The sequence below is a fragment of the Rana temporaria genome, chromosome 4, assembly GCF_905171775.1.
Source record: "Rana temporaria chromosome 4, aRanTem1.1, whole genome shotgun sequence".
In the NCBI taxonomy this organism is placed as follows: domain Eukaryota; kingdom Metazoa; phylum Chordata; class Amphibia; order Anura; family Ranidae; genus Rana; species Rana temporaria.
Window position 1 is genome coordinate 308,971,804 of NC_053492.1, and position 12,487 is coordinate 308,984,290.

A 12,487-nucleotide genomic window follows, 5' to 3' on the forward strand; every position below is an offset into this window, starting at 1 on the left:
TTATTTCTTTAACTTAGCCTAGGTATCATACTAATGTGGTGCGGAAACGCACACGGATTGCATTCGAATTGCACAGCCCTATCGATCTGCAGCGGATGTCAGTGCAATGGTAACACCACCCCAAAATAATTTTGCAAATGCAGTTGGTTTGGCCGCCCCGGATCGCATGGTACAAAATAGGGCTGTACTAGTATCGGTATCGGGACCGATACCAAGCATTTGCCCGAGTACTTGGGCAAATGCTTGCAACTCCCCCACACACAATCACCGCTGACTGTCCTGTGTCCTCCTCCAGCCCACCTCCATTTTGCCACAGTCTCCTTCCCTCCATGTCCCCTGCCGCGTTTCTCTCTCCCTCAGTGTCCCCCCCGTGTTTCTCTCTCCCTCTGTGTATCCCTCCGTGTCCCCCGCCGTGTTTCTCTCTCTCTCCCTCCGTGAATCCCTCTGTGTCCCCCGCCGTGTTTCTCTCTCCCTCCGTGTCCCCTCCGTGTTTCTCTCTCCATCCGTGCTCCTCCTCCACCCCCTGGAACTGTCAGGATGGAGATCGGGGTAGGAGCCGGACTTACTGCTCCGAATGGACAGAGTCAGTGATCACTGACTCTGTCTATTCACATAACTGAAACATTGTAAACTGTGATTACAATGTTTTCAGTTTATGAATGAAGATAAGCGGCTGTCTTCACTCCATTCATTTTCAGCGCAGCTGATGCTGCTGAGAAAGGGACTGGGGAACATGTGTCCATAGTCCCTTTCTCTGTCTCAAAGGGGAGATGTCAGAGGTCTGTTAAGACCCCTGATATCTCACCAAAGCCCCACAACAGGGCTGAAAAAAAAAAGAATAAAAAAAAATATTGTAGAAAATAATAAAAAAATAAAAGTAAAAACACACTGACACGGTCACCCCCCCCCCCCTTAAAAAAAAAAGAAAGCATTATAAATAAAATAAAAAGTAAAAAAAAAATTGTAAACAATTTTAAAAAAACTGACCCATGTGCCGCTGTCACATGAGATTAAAAAAAAGAATCGGTATCGGCGAGTACTTGAAAAAAGTATCTACTTTTCTTAAAAAAGTGGTATCGGGACAACCCTAGTACAAAAGTACTATGCGATCTGGCTCAGTGTGTTTTTAAAATTGCTGCCTGCACGTCTTCGGTGCAATGTGGTGCAGTTTGAGCCCTTCCAAAATGAATGGGCTTGAATCGTACCGCACATAATCGCATGTGAATTGAACAGGAATGCAGTGCAATTCCTATGGTTCATAGTGTGAACCGAGGTTTTAATGGCTTTAATAGCAGCAAATTGTTTCCTGTTTTTTATATTGCAATAAAAATATTTCTATCTTTAGTAATGCACATTTAATAGATATTAAAGGTTTGGATAAACAAAACATTAAACCGCCTGTCTATGGTATGTAGGGCTATTCTGGCTTCAGATGTTTTCAGTTACCTCTTGTTTGTGAGTACCATGTTGATTAATGTCTTATAACTGTTAGTTCCCATCCTGTAAACTAGACTCACAAAAGCCTGTCACATCCATTTTTATGAGGACTGCTGAGGAAGGTAGCAGAAGAGTTCAGAGAGGGTCGGGATTTTGTAAGGCAGGATGCATCTGGATACGCTTGGGTTAGGAATAAAAAAAAACTTGCACAGCTCACACATGGCAGGGCTAGCCATGTGTTTCCAGAATACCCCAAAGCTCTCCTGTTGTACAAACTAAGTAGACCTAGAGATCATCTTCAAGACAAATGGAAAGGAGGGGCGAATTAATGGTATGTAACATTCTTGCTGTCCTATTGTCTTTTGGGGGTACTCCTAGAAACGGGGTATTTTGTAGAATCAGTCCCATTATTCTTTTCTTGCCGATTTCTATCATGTACCTCATTTAGCCATCTGTAATCTGAAGTTTTTTTTGCATTTAATTTGTGAGACAATACCGATCATTTTTGTTTCTAGCGCTCTATCGTACATTGTATATACACCCAGAGGTAGCGTGTTTCTAGGAAGATACAAATGAGCTTTGGTTATTTGTAAGCATATAGTGTTACAACATATATTCCTGAAAAGCTGTAGGCCAGGAGAGATTACGACTTGTGGATTGCATGTGAATATGAGCTACACACAATAACAAACTGATCTTTCTGGAGATCTGCTGAAACATGAAGGGAGAACTTTTAAAAATTTTAAAACGATGAGGGCTGTTCAAAACAACCATAAACTGCTATTCCTTCTGGATACTGAAATCTGAAAAAAGCTGCAGAAAGTCTTTATAATCTAACATGACTACGCCCTTTTGTGGCATTTTTTTTACATTTTTTTTTTTGTGTGTGTGTTGGGTTTGTTATATTTTTTTTGTAATGCTATATAAAGGTAAAAAGTCAATCGTGTTTGTTGCTGACTTACATGAAAGAATTTGTCTGGTATGTTCATGGTGTTCCCATTTCAAGAAATATTTTTTTCTACAAATGCTTCCAACGTTCATTAGCTAATGAAGGTGTTTGTGTATTGTAGTGTCCCATTTGTGAATGTAAAATAAAAGTGAATAATCTATTTTATATTGCATATGGTTCTATTTTATGTGGGTTTTTTTTTTTTTGTTGTGTGTTCCAATGATAAATTTTATAAATCTGCCATCAATGACATTTAAAAAATCTGCGTTTTGCACTGGTACACGGTATGTTAGGTTGTCTACTGAAAGCCACTGCTTTCATTTTACCATTATATAAGAATTACATTTTTGAAGATGACTGTTAGTAAAAAAAAAACTATTGTAGTTATAGGGCTGATACAACGTATTCATTAACCACTTAAGACCCGGACCATTATGCAGGTTAAGGACCTTGCCCCTTTTCGGCACTGCGTCGCTTTAACTGACAATTGCGCGGTTGTGCGACGTGGTTACCAAACAAAATTGGCTTCCTTTTTTCCCCCACAAATAGAGCTTTATTTTGGTGGTATTTGATCACCTCTGCGTTTTTTTTTCGCTATAAACAAAAATACAGTGCCTTGCGAAAGTATTCAGCCCCCTTGAACTTTGCGATCTTTTGCCACATTTCAGGCTTCAAACATAAAGATATAAAACTGTAATTTTTTTGGAAGAATCAACAACAAGTGGGACACAATCAGGAAGTGGATCGAAATTTATTGGATATTTCAAACTTTTTTTAACAAATAAAAAACTTTAGCCCCCTTAAGTTAATACTTTGTAGCGCCACCTTTTCCTGCGATTACAGCTGTAAGTCGCTTGGGGTATGTCTCTATCAGTTTTGCACATCGAGAGACTGAAATTTTTGCCCATTCCTCCTTGCAAAACAGCTCGAGCTCAGTGAGGTTGGATGGAGAGCATTTGTGACCAGCAGTTTTCAGTTCTTTCCACAGATTCTCGATTGGATTCAGGTCTGGACTCTAACACCTGGATATGTTTATTTGTGAACCATTCCATTGTAGATTTTGCTTTATGTTTTGGATCATTGTCTTGTTGGAAGACAAATCTCCGTCCCAGTCTCAGGTCTTTTGCAGACTCCATCAGGTTTTCTTCCAGTATTTGGCTCCATCCATCTTCCCATCAATTTTAACCATCTTCCCTGTCCCTGCTGAAGAAAAGCAGGCCCAAACAATGATGCTGCCACCACCATGTTTGACAGTGGGGATGGTGTGTTCAGGGTGATGAGCTGTGTTGCTTTTACGCCAAACATAACGTTTTGCGTTGTTGCCAAAAAGTTTGATTTTGGTTTCATCTGACCAGAGCACCTTCTTCCACATGTTTGGTGTGTCTCCCAGGTGGCTTGTGGCAAACTTTAAACAACACTTTTTATGGATATCTTTAAGAAATGGCTTTCTTCTTGCCACTGTTCCATAAAGGCCAGATTTGTGCAGTATACGACTGATTGTTGTCCTATGGACAGAGTCTCCCACCTCAGCTGTAGATCTCTGCAGTTCATCCAGAGTGATCATGGGCCTCTTGGCTGCATCTCTGATCAGTCTTCTCCTTCTATGAGCTGAAAGTTTAGAGGGACGGCCAGGTCTTCGTAGATTTGCAGTGGTCTGATACTCCTTCCATTTCAATATTATCGCTTGCACAGTGCTCCTTGGGATGTTTAAAGCTTGGGAAATCTTTTTGTATCCAAATCCAGCTTTAAACTTCTCCACAACAGTATCTCGGACCTGCCTGGTGTGTTCCTTGTTCTTCATGATGCTCTCTGCGCTTTAAACGGACCTCTGAGACTATCACAGTGCAGGTGCATTTATACGGAGACTTGATTACACACAGGTGGATTCTATTTATCATCATTAGTCATTTAGGTCAACATTGGATCATTCAGAGATCCTCACTGAACTTCTGGAGAGCGTTTGCTGCACTGAAAGTAAAGGGGCTGAATAATTTTGCACGCCCAATTTTTCATTTATTTATTTGTTAAAGTTTGAAATATCCAATAAATTTCGTTCCACTTCATGATTGTGTCCCACTTGTTGTTGATTCTTCAAAAAAAAATTACAGTTTTATATCTTTGTTTTGAAACCTGAAATGTGGCAAAAGGTCGCAAAGTTCAAGGGGCAGAATACTTTCGCAAGGCAGTGTATAGTGACAATTTTGAAAAAAAATCAAGATTTTTTACTTTTTGCTACAATAAATATCCCCCAAAAATATATAAAAGTTTTTTTCCCTCCGTTTAGGCCGATACGTATTCTTCTACATATATTTTTGGTAAAAAAACGCAATAAGCGTTTATCGATTGGTTTGCGCAAAATTTCTAGCGTTTACAAAATAGGGGAGAGTTTTATTGCATTTTTATTAATAATTTTTTTTTTACTACTAATGGTGGCGATCAGTGATTTTTTTTCGTGACTGCGACATTATGGCGGACACATCGGACAAGTCATTTTCACAGCAAAAAGTGCTATAAAAATGCACTGTTTACTGTGACAATAAGTCTAGGTTTAGGTGCAGTTTAGGAGTTAACCACTAGGGGGCACTGTAGGGGTTAAGTGTGACCTCATATGTGTTTCTAACTATAGGGGCTGGACGTGTGATGTCATTGATCGCCTTTCCCTATATCAGGGAACAGACGATCAATGACACTACCACAGTGAAGAACAGGGAAGGTGTGTTTACACACACCTCTCCCCATTCTTCAACTCTAGTGACCGATTGCGGGACACCGGTGGCGATCGGGTCCTGCGGTCACGGAGTTTAAGACCGGGTCGCGAGCGCGCCACCATTGGCGCGCTCGCGACCCCACGGCTGGACTTAAAGAGACATGTACAGGATTGTGCCCAGCCGTGCCATTCTGCCAACGCATATCGGCGTGAAGGGGTCCTTAAGTGGTTAATTAAAAAAATTAGTACCGTATATACTCGCGTATAAGCAGAGTCTTTCAGCACATTTTTTTGTGTTGAAAATGCCCCCCTCCGCTTATACTCGAGTCACCTTTTTGTGCCTGATCTTCCAGACTTTGGGGACACGGTACTGGCCGGCCGTAGGTCCCCTGGACCCCAAACCTGGCACACATGTAGCCCCACTCTTCCTCTATAAGTGTGCAAGGTTTGTTGTCCAGGGGACCTACAGCTGGGGAGCACCGTTTTTTCAAACCGGGCACCGCTTCCATAGACTCCCATGGTAAACATCAGTCTAGTCATGGGCACAGTGAGGCATGCAGATGGACACCCTAGGCTTATACTCTAGTCAATACGTTTTCCCATTTTTTTTGTGGGAAAATTAGGTGCCTCGGCTTATATTCGGGTTGGCTTATACTCGAGTATATACGGTAAACGCATACTTAAAATAACAATTTAGACTATTATTTTTTAAACTCAATCATTGGTGCTAAAGAATGAAATTAGTTGTCTCTAACTCTAACTCTTTAATGGCAATTGGCAATAGAAACGTGCAAATAGTGTCCAAAGTTTTTGACTGTTGCTTTTTTTAATTCCTTTGGAGAGTGAGTATATACTAAAAAAATTGTAAACTATAGAATTACCAGTTAATTGTTCTGGAAGTCAAAGAGAGAACCAAAATATTGAGCATGGAAATCGGAAGGGAATGGTTCCTGTTTAAAAACACTGTTACCAAAAGTATTGGGACATCTGCCTTTACACGCACATGAATTTCAAAGGAGAAGTCCAGTCTGAGCTTTTTAGGCTGGGCTTCTCCTTTGGGTCACAGGAGTGCAATTAGTTTTGCACCCCTGTGACCGGTTTCAGCAGAGAGCGGCCTGAAGTCCGCTCTCCGCTGACGTCACTGCCATCAGTCAAGGCAGCGCTTCATCCCGCCTTCCTAAGTCTAGATCCGCCAGCTGCCTTGATTGATGGCAGCCTCATCGGCTCACCGAGCCCCTGAGATGGCTGCTTCCTGCCCCTTCCACAGCCCCGTGCTCCAATGAGCATGGAGTAGCAGAGAGGAGAGACGCTAACTGACAGCAGCTCTCCTCTTGGAGATCTGTGAAAACTGAGCCATCGGCAATGTTTAGTTGGTCTGTTCTCAGTGCTGAGACAGCGGGGGACAGCTGCAGCATTGGTCTAATGCTGCATCCACATAGGTAAGTATGAATAGGAAGTAAAAAAAAAAAAAAATAGGATACTTCTCTTTTAATGGCATTCCAGTCTTAGTCCGTAGGGTTCAATATTGTGTTGGCTCACAATTGCAGCTATAACAGCTTCAACTCTTCTGGGAAATCTGTTTGCATGGTTTAGGAGTGTTTCTATGAGAATGTTTGACCATTTTTTCCAGAAGCGCATTTGTGAGGTCAGGCACTGATGTGTACAAGAAGGCTTGGCTCTCAGTCTCCGCTCTAATTCATCCCAAAGGTGTTCTGTGGGGTTGAGGTCAAGACTCTGTGCAGGCCAGTCAAGTTCCTTCACCCCCAAACTCACTCATTCATGTTTTTATGGACCTTGTTTGTGCACTGGTCCAAATCATTTTATGGTGAGGGGTTGTTTTTCAGGGGCTAGGCTTGGCCCCTTAGTAAAGGGAGCTCTTAAGGTGTCGGCATACCAATACATTTTGGACAATTTCATGCTCCCAACTTTGTGGGAACAGTTTGGGGATCGCCCCTTCCTGTTCCAACATGACAGCGCACCAGTTCACCAACAAGGTTCATAAAGAAATGGATGAGTGAGTTTGGGGTGGAGGAACTTAACTAGCCTGCACAGAATCCTGACCTCATCCCGATAGAACACCTTTGGGATGAATTGAGTGGACACTGCAAGCCAGGCCTCTTCTCCTTGGGCATCAGGGCCTGACCTCACAAATGTACTTCTGGAAGAATGATCAAACATTCCCATAGACACACTTCTAAACCTTGTGGACAGCCTTCCCAGAAGAGTTGAAGCTATTATAGCTCAATGGGCCAACTCCATTTTGAACCCTATGGATTAAAACTGGGATGCCATTAAAGTTTGTGTGTGTGTGTGTGTGTGTGTAAAGGCAGGCGTCTCAATACTTTTTGTTATCTAGTGTATAGCTTTACCTATGATCCTATATACTTTGCATAAACCATCTCATAAACCCAAATGTTAAGTGGTTCCACATCTTTTTGATAAAACCAGTGATGGGCTTAGATTAGGTAGCCTGTTTTTGGTTTAAAGGCTGTAGAATTTAATGGAATTTCTAATGTACCTGAACTTCAAATAAGCCAAGCCATACCTATAGCTTTATTTATCCAGGCAAACCTTTTTCTTGCAATGACAAAGCTTTTAATAAAATTTCATTGCAAACACGATGAATCAGATGAAGCTATGATTCTGTCCTCTAGTGTTTTTAACTTTCTATCTAAATCACTAGTAAATGTAATGTAAAGTATAATGCTCAGAGCCATTTTCACCTTCCAGGGCACAGATGGCTTGTGGACTGAGATGCCCCATTCTCTACTTTTATAATGCTTCCTTAGGATGTCTAGTAAGAAATGGTCATCTTGCTTAAAAAGGTGTTAAAATTGGTTATTGATCAGAAATGTCAGATGCATCCAACGTGTTTCAGACGATAAGACTCCCTTCTTATTTAGACCTAAAATGTAAAGAACAATAAAATATGCAGTACATCTGTGCTATATAATGATCATTATATCATCAGGTATAACCATGTATTTTTGTTTCAAAGTGTTATTACCCTAAAAAAAATTTTTTTTTTTACCCTGTTACTTTAAAGCATGTTATGCAGCAGAGTGCTTGTGCTGTGTATTTGGTCCCTTCTATTACCTGCAATGCCTGGCTGATCCTGCCTGCCGCACTGCCCTTCACCCTGTAAACTGACCAGGGTTTATCATGGCTGCTGAGCCCTGATACCATAATCTGGTTACGTGCCTCCGTCATCTGCTGTCTCCTGTCCTCCTCCGTCCTCTCCCCCTCCCTTTCTGTCTGTCAGCTCCGTGTCCATGCCCGCCTCCTCACCATCTGCTGCTGACATTTCTGTAAAAATGTTTTCACAGTATCCTCTCTGTTTATTAATGTAATTTGCCCCACTGTCTGTGCTTTATAAAAATAATGCAGCTATATACCTGATTTCAGAGCGCCGCTCTGCACTTAAGTCACCAGCTTGCTTTCTCCTCCTCCGTCAGTCAGCGGGGGAATCTCGGCCCCTCCCATTGCAGCTGTCTTGCAGAGAGAGGAAATAGGCGGTCGGTCACGTGAGCGCCGAGCGGAGCTCTAAATTCGGGTATATAGCTGCATTTTATTTTTATAAGGCACAGACACTGGGGCAGATTACATTAATAAACAGAGGATACTGTAAATTTTACACAGTGGGTTAACCACTTTATGGCCCTTACCATGCCTTAATTCAGGCTATTTTAGTGCATTTATTCCTGATTCTGTTTATACACTCACCGGCCACTTAGGTACACCTTGCTAGTACCAGGTTGGATCCCCTTTTGCCTTCAGAACCGCCTACATTATTCATGTCATAGATTCAACAAGGCATTGGTAACATTCCTCAGAGATTTTGGTCCATATTGACATTATATATAAGCAGCGCTCAAAATTTAACTAGAATGCAAAAAATATATGGCATTTATTACAACCAAATGTGCAATAAAGTGCAAAAGTGACTTGGTGCAAATAAGTCATTAATCATAAAAAAAAAACGGTCCACAATGAGTAAAAAGTTAAAGGGTAAAAACAAATCAATCCAACATGAAAGTGCTCCATGCATATGTGGACAGGTAAGGGGATCTGTCACCAGCCATAACCTCACAGATAAGCCTCTTGCCAGATATGCAGGACCATAAAAAATCTCATGAAAATCTGATTTGTATTGCAGCCACATGCAAACCTTTGCTACTTTTCAGCTCAGTGACTTTGTGGTTATCACTTCTGTCTTGTAGCACTGGGATCCCCAGTTCAAACCCAGACACTATTGAACCATGGTCAGGACACTATCTACATGAAGTTTGAATGTTCTTCCTGTGTTTTGCATGGGTTTCCCCAAGGTAATCTGGTTTGCTCCCACACTTCAAAGATATACTGGTAGCTTATTTAGCTACTTTCCGAATTGGCCTTTGTAAGTGTATGTATGACATAGGGACTTTAGATTGTAAGCTCCTTGGGGGCAGGGACTGATGTGATTGTAAATTGTGGGTGCTATATAAATGGCTGGGATAAATAAATACTGTATGTTGTGCACTTTATCAAATGGGCTGTGATATTGTACCTCCCAGGTTTAGCTGCTCCCCCTGACTTCTGTTTTTCTTCTTTATTAAGCATGGGAGTGTCTAATAGAATCAACATAACATGTATAATGGTCTCTTTTTTTTTTCTACATAAGGGAGGCAGCTTTAAAAGCTCAACTAAACATAGTTAAAACCAGATGGTTTCTACAATGTAGTGCTATCCCATTTATCAGTTCTAATACAAACTATGATATGCACTTAATCTAAAAAAAAGGGAGGAGACTGCAATTTTTTTTTCCTTTTGAACATCATTTACAATTATGATTTCCTGCATTCATGTATTCACATACAGTACGCATGCCGATTTATATTCATAAGATGATGTTTTTTTGCTGATTGTAATGTGCCACGTTTCTTGATGTCTCATGACTGACTCGCATATGTTCTGTTTTAGGAGAAATCTGATGCTGGCTCCACCTCATTACAGCTGTGTTCCCCAACTGAAGTACGTACAATAAATGATTATTTTCATATTCTTCCGTATAGTTGTTTTTCTCGTGATAACTGTTTTTTTCTCAGTATAAATTTCCCACACTTCTATGATTATATTGATTTAATGCCTATTTTCTTGACCTTTTAGGATTCCTTTGAATTCAACAGTGCAGTATCTACGCCAGAGACTGAAAGAAAGTAAGTAATACACTTAAGTTGTGAAAAAAATTGTCTTATCAAAAAACTATGTTTAAAATCTCAGAAAAATAAAGGTACAGTTATATACATTTTCAGATTACATAATATAAGGAAAAGTTGTAAAACAACCAATCTGTTATCTGCTATTGTATTACCGTATATACTCGAGTATAAGCCAAGCTTTTCAGCCCATTTTTTAAGGCTGATAATACCCCCCTCGGCTTATACTCGAGTCACTGTACCTGAAATTGACAGGCTGCGGGCGTCCATTGTTTAACCACTTAAGACCCGGACCTTTAGGCAGCTAAAGGACCTGGCCAGTTTTTGCGTTTCGGCACTGTGTCGCTTTAACTGACAATTGCGCGGTCGTGCGATGTGGCTCCCAAACAAAATTGGCGTCCTTTTTTTCCCACAAATAGAGCTTTCTTTTGGTGGTATTTGATCACCTCTGCGGTTTTTATTTTTTGCGCTATAAACAAAAATAGAGCGTCAATTTTGAAAAAAAAAACTCTTTTTTACTTTTTGCTATAATAAATATCCCCCAAAAATATATATAAAAAAACGTTTTCCTCAGTTTAGGCCGATTCGTATTCTTCTACCTATTTTTGGTAAAAAAACCCGCAATGAGCGTTTATCGGTTGGCTTGCGCAAAATTTATAGCGTTTACAAAATAGGGGATAGTTTTATTGCATTTTTATTAATTATTTTTTATTTTTACTACTAATGGCGGCGATCAGCGATTTTTTTTCGTGACTGCGACATTATGGCGGACACTTCGGACAATTTTGACAAATTTTTGGGACCATTCTCATTTTCACAGCAAAAAATGCATTTAAAATGCATTGTTTACTGTGAAAATGACAATTGCCGTTTGGGAGTTAACCACAAGGGGGCGCTGAAGGGGTTATATATGACCTTACCTGTGTTTCTAACTGTAGGGGGTGTGGCTGTAGGTGTCAAACAAACATGTCATTGATTGTTATTCCCTATATAAGGGAACACACGATCAATGACAGCGCCACAGTGAAGAACGGGGAAGCTGTGTTTACACACAGCTCTCCCCATTCTTCAGCTCCCGGGACCGATCGCGAGACTCCAGCGGCAAACGGCTGGGCACTTAAAGAGTGCCATTCTGCCGATGTATATGTGCAGGAGGCGGTCCTTAAGTGGTTAAAAGTCGCGGTCTCCTCCTGGTCCCTTCTGTGATAGGCGTTTCTCAGCAAACGCAGTTCCGCCTAACACGAACTTTCTCGCATCCTCGGACTCAGTTTCCCAGCAGACACTGTGCTTGGTGTTCCGCCAATCACGGACGTCCTTTCATCCTCGGACAAGAGGACGTCCGTGATTGGCAGAACACTGAACACAGTGTCTGCTGGGAAACTGAGTCTGAGGATGAGAGAACGTCCGTGATAGGCGGAACTGTGTCTGCTGAGAAACGCCAATCATGGAAGGGACCAGGAGGAGACTGCGACTTTTAAACAATGAATGGACTCCCGCAGCCTGTCAATAATTTTAGGTACACTGACTCGAGCACAGTGAGGCTGGGCACAGTAACGTTGGGCACAGTGAGGTTGCAATTGGCACAGTGAAGCGTGCAAATGGGCATTGTTGACCCTCTTTTCTGCTTACAGTAGCTGCTGCATTTTCACCCTAGTCTTATACTTGAGTCAATAAGTTCTCCCATTTTTTGTGGTAAAATTGGGTACCTCAACTTATACTCGGGTCGGCCTATACTCGAGTATATACGGTAGTAATTCAGATTTGGTTTTAGCCGCAAAACAAATGCAAACGTGTGTGTGAAGTAGGTTGGATGAATGGAGGATTTTAAAGGAATGATGTCAAGTAGTCATACCATGCAGTCTGACTGTTCAAATAATGGTACCTCTTATTTCCCAGTTTAGCTTGTATAAAGGAAATGGCAGCATAAAAGGGACTAACTTTTACAATATAGACATAATGGTAAATTTGAGGATGGTGAAAATGTATGTTTAAAGCAGAAATATAGGCACAACTTTATTTTTACATTTTGGATAGAGCAAGGAAGGGTTATAACCAATGGCAGTTTTTTATCCGCCATGTGCGTCCCATTGCAGAGATTTCCCTTCACTTCCTGTCCCATAGTCAAACAGGATGTGAGAGGAAATCGTTGCAAATTAAGGGAATTCCTTGTAGACCCCCAGGTCACCAGAACTCGTGTCC

The 12,487-nt window shown here is 41.2% G+C and overlaps 1 protein-coding gene across 7 annotated transcripts in view; it reads left to right on the forward strand.

Moving 5' to 3' along the window:
* The window catches only part of SASH1 (SAM and SH3 domain containing 1), a 257,520-nt gene that overhangs the window by 76,331 nt on the left and 168,702 nt on the right, over window positions 1-12,487 (forward strand). For 6 of the 7 annotated variants that reach the window (XM_040350581.1, XM_040350582.1, XM_040350585.1 and 3 more), the window contains exons 3-4: window positions 10,053-10,103; window positions 10,239-10,288. In XM_040350581.1, coding sequence (XP_040206515.1) covers window positions 10,053-10,103; window positions 10,239-10,288 — 101 coding nt within the window. Of the gene's footprint in view, window positions 1-1,240; window positions 1,769-10,052; window positions 10,104-10,238; window positions 10,289-12,487 lie in introns of those variants that run through there. The other variant, XM_040350584.1, reaches the window with a different exon arrangement.